This window comes from Grus americana, chromosome 8 (assembly GCF_028858705.1).
Source record: "Grus americana isolate bGruAme1 chromosome 8, bGruAme1.mat, whole genome shotgun sequence".
Taxonomy (NCBI): Eukaryota; Metazoa; Chordata; class Aves; order Gruiformes; family Gruidae; genus Grus; species Grus americana.
In genome coordinates, this window is record NC_072859.1 from 11,430,742 (window position 1) to 11,447,564 (window position 16,823).

At 37.4% G+C, this 16,823-nt stretch overlaps 1 protein-coding gene across 3 annotated transcripts in view; it reads left to right on the forward strand.

The window, feature by feature from the left end:
- Positions 1-16,823, forward strand: part of NEK7 (NIMA related kinase 7) — a 77,570-nt gene that overhangs the window by 21,661 nt on the left and 39,086 nt on the right. For all 3 annotated transcript variants that reach the window (XM_054833625.1, XM_054833623.1, XM_054833624.1), the window contains exons 4-5: positions 10,353-10,415; positions 10,916-11,026. In XM_054833625.1, coding sequence (XP_054689600.1) covers positions 10,353-10,415; positions 10,916-11,026 — 174 coding nt within the window. The remainder of the gene's footprint in view (positions 1-10,352; positions 10,416-10,915; positions 11,027-16,823) is intronic.

Below are 16,823 nucleotides of genomic sequence, written 5' to 3' on the forward strand. Positions count from 1 at the left end.
AAAATTAAGAGCTTTGAAAATTGATTGTTTTGGGCTACCAGGTCTAGTGGAGGGCGTCCCTGCCCATGGCAGAGGGGTTGGAACTAGGTGATCTTTAAGGTCCCTTCCAACTCAAACCATTCTAAGACTTTGTATAGTATTTCATAAAGCAGTATTTTGAAATTGAAAGTAAAGTCCAGAGTTATTGGGGAAAGATTACATACATAAATTAGCTGTAGGAGAACAGTCCTTAACAAAGCTTGGAATCTATAAATAATATAAATATTTAGTGGTGTCTGATGTGAGAATTTATTATGCAAATTCACACATTTTTTTATTAAACATCTGTAAGTAATTTTTCAGGTAGTAACCATGCTTCAAAAGTGCATAAATCAAATTATAAGGTATATAATTAATCGAACTTGTAATAGTTGAAAGGAATTACTGTTTCCAGAGACTGAAAATTACCTGAAACAAATAGAAACCAAAACTGTGTTTGAATCTATAGCTGTGTTTCCTTCAGATTTCAGAGTACAACTGAGTTGATATTATCATGTTTATGAATAATATATCTGTGTGTGGGACCCTATATAGTAATTAAATGTGGGTGCACTGTGGAATTAAGTGAATTGCATTGGTGAAAATATTTTCTGGAGGACCCTGAATATTTCCAAGATTCACAGCTTAACCAGTAGCGAAACAACAATTCTGTCACAGAAGATGGAAGGGCAGCAAGCTGATTAAGTTACTGAAGCCAAGAAACATTAAGCCCTTGTAAATTTTAGCATAAGAAATGGACTGATATTTTGTATTTGCAGTTAGCAATTTTTTAAATATTTAAACCAGAAATGACAGTTTAAATGACAAACCATTGTCACACAGGCAAAAGGCAGCTTGAGCTAAGCCTCTACCCAGTATTATTTCTGTTCTCTTTATTTATTTATTTTTTATTTGGAGCTGCTTAGAGATGTTTGTTATAAGACCATTACCCTCTAAAAATTCTCTGCTGGATTTACTTTGAAAATTGCCTGACAATGTGTTTAGTTTTGAAATTGAAGCTAAAATTTTCATTTCAGTTCTGATCTCTTGAGATATGCTTAACATATTACTTGAAGGAGTACTGCTATCTCAAGGGGTTTGGTGGTTTTTTTTTTTGTTACCTTTTGTCATGGTTTAACCCCAGCCAACAGCTAACACCACACTGCTGCTTGCTCACTCCCCCTGCAGCAAGATGGGGGGGGGAAGAGAATTGGAAGGGCAAAAGTGAGAACTTGTGGGTTAAGAACAGTTTAATAATTGAAATATAATAATAATAAATTGTAACAAAAAGGAAAATAACAAAAAGAGAGAGAAATAAAACCCAAGAAAGACAAGTGATGCAAATGAAAAACAATTGCTCACCACCTGCTGACCAATGCCTAGCCAGTCTCTGAGCTGTGACCACCCAGCCAACTTTCCCTCAGCTTTATATGCTGAGGATGACAGCATGTGGTATGGAATATCCCTTTGGTCAGTTGGGGTCAGCTGTCCTGGCTGTGTCCCCTCCCAACTTCTTGTGCACCCCCAGCCTACTCACTGGTGTGGTGGGGTGAGAAGCAGAAAGGGCCTTGGCTCTGTGTAAGCACTGCTCAGCAGTAACAAAAACATCCCTGTGTTATCAACACTGTTTCCAGCATAAATCCAAAACATGACCCCATACTAGCTACTACGAAGAAAATTAACTCTATCCCAGCCAAAACCAGCACACCTTTTTATATTGCAAAATGACGTGTCAGATTTTGTAGATTCTTTTCTAGTGTTTCTGTTTTTTCATATTTCTCTTTTTGCTGTGCTAATGCATGCACTGTAAATTTTTCTGTCATATTTTGACTTGCTGTTCCATTTCTGTGATTTCTTGTGCTCTGCAGCACCAGGAGGCAGGGCTAGTCCTGGCAGTCATAAAAAAAAAAGAGACTTGGTTCCCCCTTCTGGGAAAACTGCCAGATATATACTACTTCAAAAGCTGAAATATATTCTAAGAACTTTGATCAACAGTCTTAAAACATTAGGCTAATTCTTCCTTCATTTTCAGTGCATAAGAAACCAAAAAGGTCAAATGTGACTTGAAATGCATGTCAATTAAGGTGGATGTGGAATGCCTGGGTACTTGAAGAAAGTAATAAAGTCCAGCCTTTCACTGTTAACGATGAAATTTTTATAACTGTGCTTGCATTAAGAATACAGAGGTATTATGTGTACTCTTAACAGTATTTCAAAAGTCAGTATGTATAGCTGTATTCTCACATCAGATTTCCCAATTCGACAAAAGGCTTTTTCAGCTCATGAAGAAGACATGATGCTGTCCATATACGGGTGATAGTTTCTATAGCAGAAAAGCTTTCTTGTTTCATTTTTATTTAATCATTTAATAAATCTCTAAGAATATACTTAGTGGTTGGTGGGAAATGGGGTTAAAGAGTTGTGGCTCTCTCAAATGGCTTTATCCTGATTGTGTTCCCATTTGTCTTAAAATATGCAACGTATGCTGTTGGTTTTCCATTGCCTAGTGCATGTGTAAAATCACTTTCCATATGAAGGCTGGATGTATGTAGAGGACCATTATCTGAATGGAAAGTGAGAGTTGGTTAACCTGTAAGGGAAAACAATTCCTAAGCATATGATGAAGTATTATGCAGAGTTCAAAAGGCTCGTGGCATCACTGAGTGTCTGGCACAGCTGTTTCAGTTTGCATAGTTGACATCTAAAGCTGTTCTATTTGGACAGAAGACCATCTTAATTGTTACTGTGCTTCTGTGACTTTCCCTAAGATTTCCTAGAAATATTTTTGTTAAATATAGTCACAATAGTTAATTTGACTATAAAATTGGGTTTTATAGATGTCATTTGAGAAGTGATTGCTTTTCAGAGGAGCTCTTTGGGTCTGGTCTATAATGGTGCTTCTTCTAATTTCAGTCATGTTGTCTTTTATTCATATTATTACCTTTTTTCTGATGCCTCATTAATGGAAGCTCAGCATGGACAAAACCAGAAGAATCCTTCTTTCTGTCATGAGGGAGGAGCTTTATCTCTCTATTTTAGACCTGTGCATGGATATTACTTTCCACGTTTCACATTGAGGCTGTGTCTCTAAGTGCTATACTTTGTGTTAAATAACATAACTGAGATTTGGACTTTCTTCTACTTAGCCATTTTCTGCCCGTTCTCATCTCACGTCTTAACTTCTACATGCCTTCCTCTCTGATCTTGCAAGCTGTGTCTGTTCCACCTCTTCCCCATTTTGATTTCCTGGCTGGGTTGGGTGTATAGCTGTTCTCTTTATGGGGTTCAGTCAGTGGTTCCCCAAGTTTGTGTCTACCTTCAAGGGCTGATGTGACTTGGAATTCTTCAGTTATCCTCTCTTTAAAGAGTTACTGGATGTCAGGCCATTATTTGTTCCAAAAGGATTGCCAGTTTTGAGTTCTTACGAAGCTTTCCAACAAGAGTGTTTATTTTCTGCTATTAAAATTTTATTTGGCTGAAATATGTACAATATTGATAAATGTTATATTAATGTGTACAAAATGTATGTTTGTGGAACTAAATGTGAGCAGAAGCAAGTGGCAGTAAGATGCTGTGGGAGGAAGGACAAGCAGATGGTGACAGAAACCACTCTTTCTGAATTTGTAGTTACTGCTGAGTCCAGATGACATGAAGAAGTAGTATTCTTGATTTGGTTTCCAGTAGGATATGTAGCAGGGTGAAAACTGTTTAATTTGCAGTTCCTTTCTAGTAATTCAACCAGCAGAATAAACAAAATAGTATGTTGGGTCTTTTCTTCTCATTGTACCCTTTGTGCTTCATCCTTCCATGTGTGGTTTGCCACCTTGTAATTAGGGAAGTGGTATTGATAATGAGGTTCTCTTTTTCCATGGAACTCTGTTTCTAAGATGCTGTTGAAATATTACCTAAATAAAACCAAAATTAAAAACCAAATCTTCATTACTTTGCTGTCATTAATGCCAAAACTACACTTTCAGTCAAAGAAATGTCAGACAAGATGAACATAGCAGTATAAGTTTGAAGAGCTTCTGGATAAGTTTCTTAACGTATTAAGTCTGAGGTCCAAACTCTATTGAGAGATGATGCCTGAGGAAGAAGCAGTACATCTCCACTGCTGCCACCCTAGGTAACCCTTGGAACAGAACCATCCACACCCTCCTGAGCTGTGAGGTGGCGTGCTGAGCAATGAGCATTCCTGTCGTCCTTTCCAAGGGGGAAGTAAGCAACTGCTAGATACTGGAATAAATGCTCACAAAACAGCCTTAAAGGGCAAAAGAGTTGTAAATATCTAAAGTCAGTGACTGTAAGTCTGTATGAGTTCACTTTGAGATTTTTTTTTTTAAGTAAACGTTAGCTACCCAAAATGTAAAATATGTGAAACTGCGTACTTCTACAAAATTCTAGATACATTACATTTTTTGCCTTACATTGTTCCACCTTTCTTTCCTTTTCATTCCAAAATTGGAGACCCCTGTGTTAGTGATTCAGACAATGAATCCTTTTATCTAGCACTTACATTCATTATTCATTGTGCATTGTCAGTGGATTGCTACTTCAGGCCTGAATTAGAGATAATTAATCTTAGGAAAGCACTTGTAATTTCACACTTTACGAAGCACTGTTGTTTCAGCACAGCAGTGCTGTGGTGGCAAAACACTCTAATGCTCATTGTTGCTGTGCGGTATCATATCTCTTAATACGTATGTGCGTTCAAGTCTTTAGTTTGCTTGCTTGTCTGTAGGTTTATGTTACAGCAGTCATGTTTGTGTTTTGCTGTGGAAATACTTTTTGATTTTTTTATTTTATACAGAATTTCAAACAGAAATAGGTTGGATTGTTATTTAAATGGTGGGGTTAGAAAGACCTTTATCCTTTTCAATACTGTAAAGGAAAACTTGGAAAAGTGATGGATGTTAGAGCAAGAGGAATGAAGTAGATTTCCAACTTGGCACATCACTTCAGATGATGAGTTAAATTGGTAGCTGGTAACTGATCAGATACAGTCTACACTTAGAAGCTAAGGCCTGATGTTTTCCATCTGGTGATTAAATGTTTCTAAACCTTCTTCCTATGCACATAGCCTTCTAGGAGCTCTCATTGCATGTGTGAGCATGTGTGTAAGAACTTTAGTCAGGAAGTTGATTTTGTGTATTGCAACCTTTTTGTTTAGTTTACACATCAACAGTTCCTGCTCTGTATCTTAAAATAGCTTAGAAACTATTCTAAAAATATTGATATCTCTTGACAGTACTTACAACTGATATTTCTAGAATGCTGAAAGAATAAAATTGTAATCTACACTCACATCAGTGTACTGGAGAAGTGATTCAATGCAGTGTTACAACAGATCACTTCGTTGCATAGCACACAGAGCGGAATATTTTGGAATAAGCATCAATGTATGCTTGTCCTTCTACTCTTCCTTTGTGTGCTGTTGATTGCGGTAGGAGATGAAAAACTGAGAGCTAAAAGTGGACATTTTGTTTCACTTAGTGTTCTTGCTAAGTGGGGAAAAAATTGCTAAGGACTTTTAAAATCCTCTCTTACGTCTCTTCAGCTGTATTTGCCTGATTTTTTTTTTTTAAGGAAATTGCTGACTAAGGTATAGTGCTTACCTCAATGAGATTTTTTTGATAACACTCTTAATGAAAACTGGCACATCATAAAAACATTTAATATTTTTGCTTATTTTTAGGTTTTACACAGCAAACATAATTCCTTTGTAGAAATGTTAATCTGATCATAGTCCTTGAAAATAGAAATTGGGAAAAAATAATTAAGATATTAAGAGTGTATTACACTGTGCAATTTGTGCTGACTAGAGAGAAACACCTCCAACATGAATTACCCTGTGATCCTGACCTCATAAGTGGAGTCAAGAATTAGAATGTATTGTTAGTCTAATTAATGCCCTAGCAGTTTAATAAAAATGCAGCAGTTTTTATTGTTAGCCAATTACAGTGATGCTAACACTTGTAGTCTAATTACTGCTAGTTCCCAATAATCGATGTACACAAGCTTCTTCACATCAACCCTGTTCAGGCTCACCCTTCCAGTTTCCTGAGCTCTGCTGGGACAAGGATGCTGGTGGTGGCTCGATGTGGGACATGCTGGGTGCTTCCAAGCAGTCAGTTGCTAATGCTTTGTGTTGGTCCGAAAGTTTACGGATGTTAATCACTCTGGTTTTGTTAGACCTTTCTTGTATTTGCTGTAATTTCCTTAAGACCGTGCAGTTGCACAAAACTGAGCTGAATCTAAAAACAAGTTAGACACAAGTTGTCTGACTGTAATGACTTCATTACAGTTAAGTCTCTCAATTGCAAAGCATGTGCTGCTACAGCTAAATCCGAGCTCAAAAAATAAGTTCAGGCCAAGAGAAGTCCAGCCAAAATGTGGAAAGTCTTTAGGCTTCATGTTTCTGAAGACTGTGGCCTGCTAATAGCAGTGGCAATACTGTCTTTATAGGGCCACAAAATTGTGTGTGTGTGCAAATCTGTGTGCAACACGCATGCTAGAGAGGGGGGAGCATAAGCTGACCTTTTAGGTTGGCTTGCAGAGTGATAGTAGCTGAAGATGGAATTAGTCTGCTTGGAAAGCTATGAACTGTTGCAGTTGTGATGTAAGTACTGACATCTCTTCATATTGGCCAGTCTATAGTAAACCACAAGTGAAGGACACTTCTGCACAGTCATCTGATCTGCAGCAGCTCCTGCAAAACAAGCCTTCCGATTGTTGCCAGGTGCCATGTGTAATTTTGATGTTTGCTTGGAAGGATGTTCTTAAGCTCTTAAAGTCTTTCATTGCAGCTTCCTTTTTTCAGTGTAAGGTGTTCCTCAATGTTGAGTCGTCATCTGGTGATGAAGGTTTTCTTATTGTGTTTACAGTAGCCTCCTTGTGAGCTGACGCGGCTTATTACACTAGGGTGCTATGATCCAAAATGCAGCAGTTTGGCAAAATGGAAAGGTAATCTCTCTGAAGATTTGAAGAAAATCTCTCCAAGCTGTTTGAATCTGGTATGATAGAGTAGAGGTTCTTCAGAGGCTGTGGATTGGGTGATTTTTTTTTTATTGTTGTTTTGGTTTTGGGTTGTAGGGTTTTTTCTCAGTCTTATTGTTGGAGAAGATTAATGTCTGTGAAACTGAAATTCTGGGTTTCTGGGAAATACTATTTATAGTCTTTTGAGGTTAGATCTGGACCAAAGTCTAATGGAGAACCTCAAGAATGACACACAGTAAATCTTCAGATTGTCTTTGTGATTGTAAGGATGAAAAAAAGACTCAGTTTTTCTGTCTTGCTTTATTTTATTCAGAAAATGTTTGACATATTCAGTTTAGTTGAAGCTGTGACAAATTTGCCACTCTGCTGTATGAAGTGTAGCAAAAGTATAGGGAGTTATGTTTATAAAACTTAAGTCTGCTCTTTCATGAGAGCAGCTGCTTGGTCTAGTCTACTCCAGGCTGTTTAATAACAAATTCCAAGTACTGGGAATACCAGCCAGAATACACAAACAAAATTTTATCTTTCTTTCCTGTGCCTTGATCCTAGGTTTTTCACAGTCCTGAGTCTAGGACTTTATTTTTGTTGTTTTGTTATTCCTCTATTAGAGGTACTGATTTATGTCACTATCAGAGGCATAGTTTATTTAAAAAAAAAAAAAATTGCTTGCAAAATTTGCTCATTTAGATGTGTAGGGAAACACTCTTGCTATAGGTAGGTTAATAAGCCTCTTGGCATATTGCCATAGTCATTAATAGGTGCAAACTGCCTGATTTTTCACACAACGAAACTCTTCTGGTTTGGAATCATGAAATTGTGCTTTGGGTAATTTCTCCAAATGTTACAATTGTACACAAGTACAAAGTCTAAAATTCTGTCTGCAGCTTTGATTAGGTTCTCCAGAGTGTTTAGAGTTCTCTGTGTCTAATCTCTGTATCATTTATAAGGAAAGTTCTTATCTCACTATTATCTAGAATTTAGCAAAAGTGTGAAGCTTCAAGATGTGCCCCTATACTGTCCCATTCTCCCTGTTCCGCGGTACATGCTTTCATTGATTGTTTTTTTTGGGGGGGGTATAAAGTCTTCCATTTGCTGGTCTCTCAGGTTACAGGGAAAGACAATTAGGGTCTCATACCTTCCCAGTACTTCCTCAGTTAATGTGCTACCTCTCATATTTAGAACTTTCCAAAATGTTTCCTAGAAAAATCATTACAGTCCTTCATGACTGTACCAAATACTAGGGCTGTAGTCTGTTGTCAAAACGATTAAAGAGCAATGTTTTTTTCATTTAGAGTTGAGATCTATGACAGATGCAAGCTGTTTCATCTCCTTCACTAAGTTCCCAACCTTAATTCATAAACTATCTTTTCTGTCTTTTCCATCAGTGTTATTTACCTTTTAATACTTGTAATTTCATATGTAGTACTAGCTCTCTTCTACTACATCTGAAATTGCTTTATTTCTTAGTGTTAGCATTCCTTTCTTGTGACTTACCCTGCTGTGTTTCTGTTAAGTCCCCTGCAGTCTCCTCCTGGAATAATTGCTCAGTCTGTTTATTTCCTATCATCCTGGCATTAATATACAAGTAGTTGTGAGATGGTTTGTTCCCTTTCTTTCTTGGTAAGTAGTCTTGTTTTCTTCTTTCTTTCCTCCTCCCCTGTTGATGTTACTGTCTACAAGCCTGGTATTTCAGGTCTTGATTTACAGTTGTCTTTTTATTGAAAAAATGAATCTTGTATCCAGTCCAGGCTGTTTTTTCTTATGCCAGCTCTGAAGACAGAAGATTGAACGTCTGAAGGGAAGTAGTGGCTAGTCAAGAGCACGTGTGCTCTGTGAGGACTGTGCTCCATGAATGAAGTCTCTAGACTTCTTTCAGTTGGTTAAAGGAATCACAAACTTACTGTGCTTAGTGGCATAGAAAATTAAGATGAGGTTCAGCCGGTTATATGTGGACTACCTGATTTGTTTGAACTTCTTTGGGGAGAGTGAAAGAAGGTGTGATTCACATGGACAGTTATGCAGTCAGTTTAAGAGATGACCTCTTTGCAGACATTCAGTGTTCAGTGCTGTTAATCCTTATTTTTGTTTCTGGGGTTGGTGGCAAGATATGAAATGGAAGTTGTCAACTGTTGAGCATTCGATCATTTTGAGCTGATGAACCATGTACCAGTGATCTTCACAGCACTAATCCATCTTTTCCTGGAGACTATCTAGACAGAAATGATGTGCATTGAAAAGATGTAACTGGAGAAGGTAATAAATATTGTGGCAATTACTGAAACTCATAGGGCATCTCTATTGTTCTTCTGGCAGACCACACAGAAGGTGATGAGTGGTTTGTTTTCGTTTTGGGGTTTTTTTGTTTGTTTGTTTTAGATTTTATTCAGAAAGTAGTGGCAAATGAGAGAGGAAGGCTTCCTTGAAATAACATTTTGATCATTTCTAAGGGAAATAGTCGGTGGCGTTGTATGGAGATGCACATCTGAGAAAGTGAAGTGAGAAGGAAACCCAAAAGTGGTAAAAAAAGGAGTGAAAATAGAAAGACATTAGATCAAATATAGAAATGTAGAATATGGACAAGGACTCTAATGGCAGAAAAAAATTACTCCAAAAATTGAAATTAGTAGAGAGTAATGTGGTTAACTGGAGGAGGCAAAAATGAGATACATTGCAAAGTAATTTAGAGCAGATGGGAGGTGGGAAAAAAAATTAAGAGCAGAGATGTCTAACTGTAAAAGGCTGTAAAAGTCCAGGTGACAGATGAGGGCTTAGGAAAAAAGTGCTCAGGTAAACAAATTACAGAACCCAAATCACTTTGTTGCTTGCTGAAGGGAAGGAAATGGGAGAGAAAGAATTGGAGGTGACAATGAAGTTTTGATCCTGAGAGAGAGAGTGAAAGTGTATGCATTATTTAGAATAGAAAAGGAAGACTGTTGCACGAGATGAGGAAAAAAGGTATGCTCAGTACTAGAAAGAATCAGTTTGTGATAATGGCGTGGCAGGAATAGGAGAGGAAGCTGACATTTGGATTGGAACCAACTTGAAGGAAATGTGCTGAATTACTGCTGTGTGTTTGAACAGATATGTGGAGGTGACAATTAAGTCATTGGAAAACTTGTACTTACAATGGACTTGTTTCTTACGAGGGGGCTAAAAGAATTGGTATAGCAGTGAATCAGTACATCAGAGCATTAGGAATACTTCTCACTGCGATGTTGTGTCTTGTCATGAAATACATAACTCAAGTTACTTTATGCATGCTATGAAATAATGGTAATGATCACTCAATTTGCTATATTTTTATCACTTAATAAAAATGTCTTATCTCTTGTGCATAGATATTTGATTTAATGGATGCCAAAGCCCGTGCTGACTGCATCAAAGAAATAGATCTTCTTAAGGTAAAAGATTTGTTGAAAAATGCGCAGCTGTTGTCAAAGTATATTAAGTTTTTTACAGATATACTTGAGGTGTCCACTGTTTTCTGTGTAGAGTTTTTAAGAGAAGATTGAGAAGTAAATCCTATAGAAAAACGGGTAACATTTCAAGTAGAAGCTTCTGCTAAAACCACAGTATTGTAAATAACTGTCCTGTGTACAGTAGAATACTGACATTAAAGATTGACTCTGCTGTTTCATATAGCAGTGTAGCATGCTATTGCATAGATACATTGAAGCAAAATTCCTCTAAAATTGCAATGACAGTCATAATATTGATCTTAAAATGCCATTATGGTCTTGCAAAATGTTTGTCTGTAAATGCTTCTCATAAGCATAGACTTTTTGTGCCATACTGAAATAGATTTTTAGGGGTTGTTTTGTTTGCCTAAAGGATGTTTTCTTTGTCAGTCTTACAAGATGTGCTCTAGACTAAAATGTACATTATTGTTCTGCTTTCTTAGCAACTGAATCATCCAAATGTAATTAAATATTATGCCTCATTCATTGAAGACAATGAACTGAACATAGTGTTGGAATTAGCTGATGCCGGAGATCTCTCTAGAATGATAAAGGTAGGAATTAACTTTTCATTAAAAAAATTAAAAGTTTGTAATGGTCAACTTTGGCTTTTCATTCTACGTGCTCATCATGGTGTAATGCAGTGAAAATGTCAGGATCTGTGAAGAAGAATGGAGTGTTTAGATTGACTGTTTTTAATGTATGCTCAATGTTGATGCTCAGGTAAGTATTTTTAGCGCTGGCTCAGAACGTAGGTGCAGATGGGGACATAACTAGACTGAAATTATATTAGTGCTGGGAAGAAAAAAAAACTATAAAGAAAAGCACTGTCACCACCATTTAGAACAATACATTTTAACAACATTCCTGACTTTTGCACAATTGTGTTCCAGTATTCTATTCTCTATAATGGTAGTGAAAGCAGAGAAGGGCTGGCATAATAACACAGAAGTTGTTTCTTGCAGATTTTGAACTTCAACTGCTAACCACATTAGCAATCAAAGATCAAAATGACAATAACTGCATCATTTTATAGGTCTAGTTAAATACTTCTTTACCTTGAGACTAACAAAGATTCTGAAAATATATTTCATATTTGGTTGAAATCGCATGCAGTGAACTTGCTGAGATGTGGTTGTACGTTATGGGTTAATTGCTTGCTTTTGTAGTTTTTAAATGCCTGTTCTTTAGCTAATCAGAAAAAATTATCCAAGGCCTGTTGTATAAACTTTGTATTCTGAAACCTGTATTAATTTTTAACTAGTTTTTTTTATCCTTGCTTGTCATCTGACCACTACTTCCCCTCTTTTCCTACCCTTTTTCCACCAGATCTTGGTTTTAGTATGTCCCTTTGGTGTACCTTCTTGTGTGCACACCGTTATTGTTGTCACCACAGCATAACTCTGGGAACAAATAGTGCCAGTCTATTAGTATTTGCTTAGCAGCAGCCAGGCACAGAAGAGACTTCTACTGTTTTGCTTGGGACCTACATGACTAGAGAATGTTAATTTCTTCATTAATGACTTTCAGACTGATTTTTTTTTTTTGAGCTTTTGAAGAATATTCCATTCTAGATTGATGATTGTAAGGTAGGACAGTTAAAATTTGGTTCTAAACAGGTTGACAGCATTCTGTTAATATTTATATCCAAATCTGATATTTTTCTTCATCTCATGAATTATTAATTCTGTGGGCTTACATTTCATAAAACATAAAGAAAGGTTTGTCTTTTCTTTTGAATGTTCAGTTTTGACACAACAGTTATTAATATGAGTGCTCTGTGACAGATTGCCTTATGGCATGTCTGGTCTTATGACCCATTGAAGCTCTTTCCCCTGCTTTTTTTCCCCCTTTTTTTTATTTTTTCATTTTAAATCCAAGTGTGAATAATGGCTTCTTCAGTGCAGTTGGCCTCATTACACCTTGTCCAAGTCAGTGGGTATTTCTTACAGACTTGATCGTGGAGGCACTTTGCGATTGTCCTCTTAACACAGGGATCATGTTTAATGTAGCAAACTTAGATTGCTGTTTGATGTTAATGACAGCCTATCAGGCTATTATTAAATATGTATGAGGTGTCACAATGCACTCCGTCTACATGCTGCTGGTGGAGGAAATGATTTGGTAGACTACTTGGATGGTATGAGTTTAAATGTGGGATGCATCAGTTATACAGTGTCTTCTTAAGGAAGTATTTTAAAAATTGCCTGAAAAATAAATGATATGTAATGGTATGGAAACTTCTTAGCAGAATGGCTGCCTGTCACACTGCTAAGGTAAATAACTATGTTGTGTTATTAAAACAAACAAACCATGCTTTGGTTTCCAGTGTTCTTGCTAGAATGCTGTTCTAAGTTTGTTGGAAGATGTTGAGGCACTCCCAGAAGAGTGTGTGCGTACCAGGCTTGTTGTGTGGTTTGTAGAAAGGATCAAGCATGTTTTTGAAATTGTAAATGACCACAGCTTGAATGATAGTGAAACCAATGTTAACGTGAGGGAAAACTACTTAACTAGTTTACTTGGGTATTTGTTATGACATTATTGGCACATCAGAGAATTCTTGCAAAGCTGCTGTGCATCACAGTGCACCTTAATGAATTCTTTAGTTCTTCCCTTAATGAACCACATCCTTGCTGCCCAACTTTTATACCATCCCTCTTGTTACCTGTGAATAATACTGTCTTTGTCCCCATTGAGCAGACAACTGAGGAAAATCACTTGGTGCATTCATATGGATTCTAACAGAATTCATAGAAACTGCTGTGTGTCCAAGAAAAAAAAAGCAGCTGTGCATTGGCATTTACAAATAACATAATGAAATCAGAGGTATCACGTGTTCTTTCTGTCTCTCTATGTTTATGTACATACACAGATTTAATACACTTTACCTTATTTTTTTTTTTAATTATTTATGTCACGGGGAGATGTTTCAGTACAGCCTCCATTCTCAAAAGTAGGAGGATCCAAAATTGAGGATTTCTTACCTTACAGCTTTTAATGGCCTGGTAAAATTCTTGGATGTGGTGTGTCAGTAATACTCAGAGGCAAATATTATCGGTGAGGGGGAAATACTTGCATTTGACTTACGGCTGTTTTTGCACTAGAATATCTACCTCAGCACTGTGTAATCCCTGTGTAGAGATGGTGAAAGAGGGAAAAATTCTCGATTTTTCTGAATCTGTGAATTAGGCTGCTGGATACTATTACTTCAAATATTTTATAAGTAAATAATTAGTAACTATTGTGCTAATTGTGAATGTGGTGATAGTACATGGCTACCAAGGTTAAGAGTAGTTCATGGAAACTACTGTTACCTTGTAATACCACCTCCTTTTGCAATACCAAAATATGTTGTAAAGCAGGTTTGAGGCTTGGTCCCTTTTCTTATTAGTTGTAGTTCTCCTCAGCTGCAGACAGTGACAAGGCTAAAGTTGTTCTGTGGACTTTCTTGGGTTGGGATTTTTAAAATTTTCTTTTAAAGCAACAATTGATATATTGGATAAAGAAGAATCTACTAATTGTATCAAGAAAATACATTCTAATGATTCAGTAAAAAGAACTAGTTAGTAAGGTCTGTGCTGAACATCTTGAAACAAGAGAATGTGAACTATCTTGCAGAACAATTAGCATATTATTTAAGATTAAATATGAAGTTATAGAAAGGCTTGTAAGAAGGGATGTTATAAAGACAATTTTTTTTTTTTTAAATCAGTGATAAACTTCTAGGTCTATTTCATTTCTGCAGATATTTTTAGTTTTTCTGGCAAATAATCATAGCACACCAAAAAAATGCAAACTTTAAACTGAATGTGTCATACAGATCTTGAGAAAGTTGTTAATGTTTTGAGAAAGAGCATGAAAGCTTTCATCTAAAAAGTTGAAAATATGTTTGCAACTTTCTCAAGATAGATGGAAAATAACTTGAATTCTGCGAAATGTCACCTAGGCACTTCAGCTACTCTTCGGAGAACACTTTTTGTATGTATTTTTTTAACTTTAAATCAGAAAAAAGTAAAACTATAAGTAGCTAGGGAAAATAAGACAAATATTTTAAAACTTCTCATCAGTGCAAAGTTTGTATTGATAGCTCAGGTTTCTGTAGTTGGGAACAGTGAATTCTTTGTCCTTAAACATACCTGTTTTTTAAAGGACAGTCAAAATAGTCACTTCTTTCCAAACTTCTGATGCATATCTAAATTACTCCTTGCAGTAGCTGGAGCTCTGTTTGGACTTGTTTGAAATCTCATTGATTATCATTCTGATGTTTCACCAGTGGTAGATATTTTGGACTTCACTGTGTGAAATTGCATCGTGCAATTTCTCCTCTCCACATGGTCTGGGATGCAGACCCTCCCTCTTCTCCCCATGCCAAAATATATTAACAAGGAGTTTTTTTGGAACTTCTTGCAGTGCTCCAGGGTTGACTGACTTGCCTGGGCTGCATTACAGGACAGCTTGGCTGTTTTAAGGGCTTAGAGTGGAAGCAATTTTAGCTTTAGTTGTTGGCAGCTTTGCCAGCTGAGAGCGTTGCTCCTGCCTGTGTGAAGCAACCACAGCTCCGTTGCAGAAGCCACGTGACTGCAGCCCGAGTGTGTTATAGTGTGAGATGGATACAGGGTGAGATAACAGCCTTTGGGCATTTATAGAGATGTAATGACAGTGGGTTCGGAAGGAGCACAGGGGTGCGGGGTAGTTATCACAATCTGCCTATCTTACATGTTCAGTGGTGATGCTGAGGCTGGACAGCACTGAATGGAGGGTGATTCACATCATCCTGAACTTCAGTGGTGATCAGATGCAGGTCAGAAGCGTCTGCATAAATTGCTTTTTTGGACTTAGCAGTGCCGCTTGCCCCACTGATCTTGCAGCATGGCAGAGAGTTGAGGGGGCATGTACTGCTACAGAAGCTAATTACTACTTTTGTCTGTGAACTAGCTGCCCTGGATTGCTGGATGGCCAGTAGCCCATGATTAACCATTCTCACAGCAGTGAAGCTGTTTATGTTGCTGAGAATGGAAGCTTGTCATTTCCCTCCCCTCCGCTGCCAGCTGTTTTCTGGTGGATTGCTGTCCTGGGAATGTGCTAGAAATGGCGATGGTTTTTCAGACAGTGGGGCTGCCTGCTGAATGTTGATAGCACGTGTTAGCCATAGTTTGACTTCGTTTAATTGCAAGGGTGATAATTTTCTTTTGCTGTGATATTTGGAAGATTTTTGGGGAGTATGAAGTTAGGGAAGCACCTGTGTAAGGAAGAAGTGTAGTGTCAGAATTTAGCAGGTCAGGTGTTTACCTCTTCCCAGGGCATCACCCAGTGTTTTGGGAAACCCTCAGCTATTAACTGACTATATTGTTTGACTATCTCTTTATTGTACAAAATACTGACTTACAAGTTTAGCAGTTGTAGGAGATAGTTGGCATTCGTGTCTGGAAGGTCGTGGGACAATGATGATGTCTCCAATGTTGTTCGAATGGCAGCATTGAAGAACCTGTGTTCTGCTGTGCACACGTCTGTAGCAGAACGGGAACTCTGTTTGCTGTTAGGGTTGCCAAAGACTTAGCTGTGTGAGAATGTGTTTTCAATTTGTCAAAATATAACAATTCCATACTAAAATGTTGTATGCCAGCTGCCCGCTTGAGGGTGTATGTTTCCAAAAATGTTGTATGATTTAGTAGATGGCTAAGGAAAAAGATATTATTCTGCTGAGTTGTATGTTTGTTTTTTTAATCTATTTATTTATTTTAAAATCTAGCAACCATTGTATCTGAAATATTGTAAGCCCCTTGTGCCTTGAAACAGACTTAAGACTTGGAAAGGAGATTTTTCTTACAATAATGGCTGTGAAAACTCACCTAAACTTAAATTCTTTTATTACAGGAGTTCATATATGCTTAACAAATTGCTGGAGCATAGCAGCCAAAGTGCAAAATTTCTGTGCATGTAGAGCTGTGTGAACCTCTTGCATCTCTTAGTGCTGACAGCATTGCGTACTACCTGGCTGACTATGAATGCTTCAACCTATAGTATGGGTGACTGAAATGGCTTTGCCAGAAATAGCTTTTTCCAGATGCTTTGGATGGGCTGTAGCTTTCTTCTCTCTGAGAAGGTATTTATTCTTTCTAAGAACACAGGGAAGGGAGTAATCTGAGATGAATGTGGAGAAGACAAAAGACTAGGCAGACAGAAGAGTAGGCTGGGACAAGCAACTGAGTGATCCTTAAAGGGGGGAGAGAGAGGATCTGACTGGGAATAGGGAAGACAATTGGACTGGGACAAGCCGGTGAGTAGTTTTTGAGAGAAGGCAGACTGGGAAGTTATGACACAAGGCAGTAGAGACTGAGGAGTGTAAGAGAA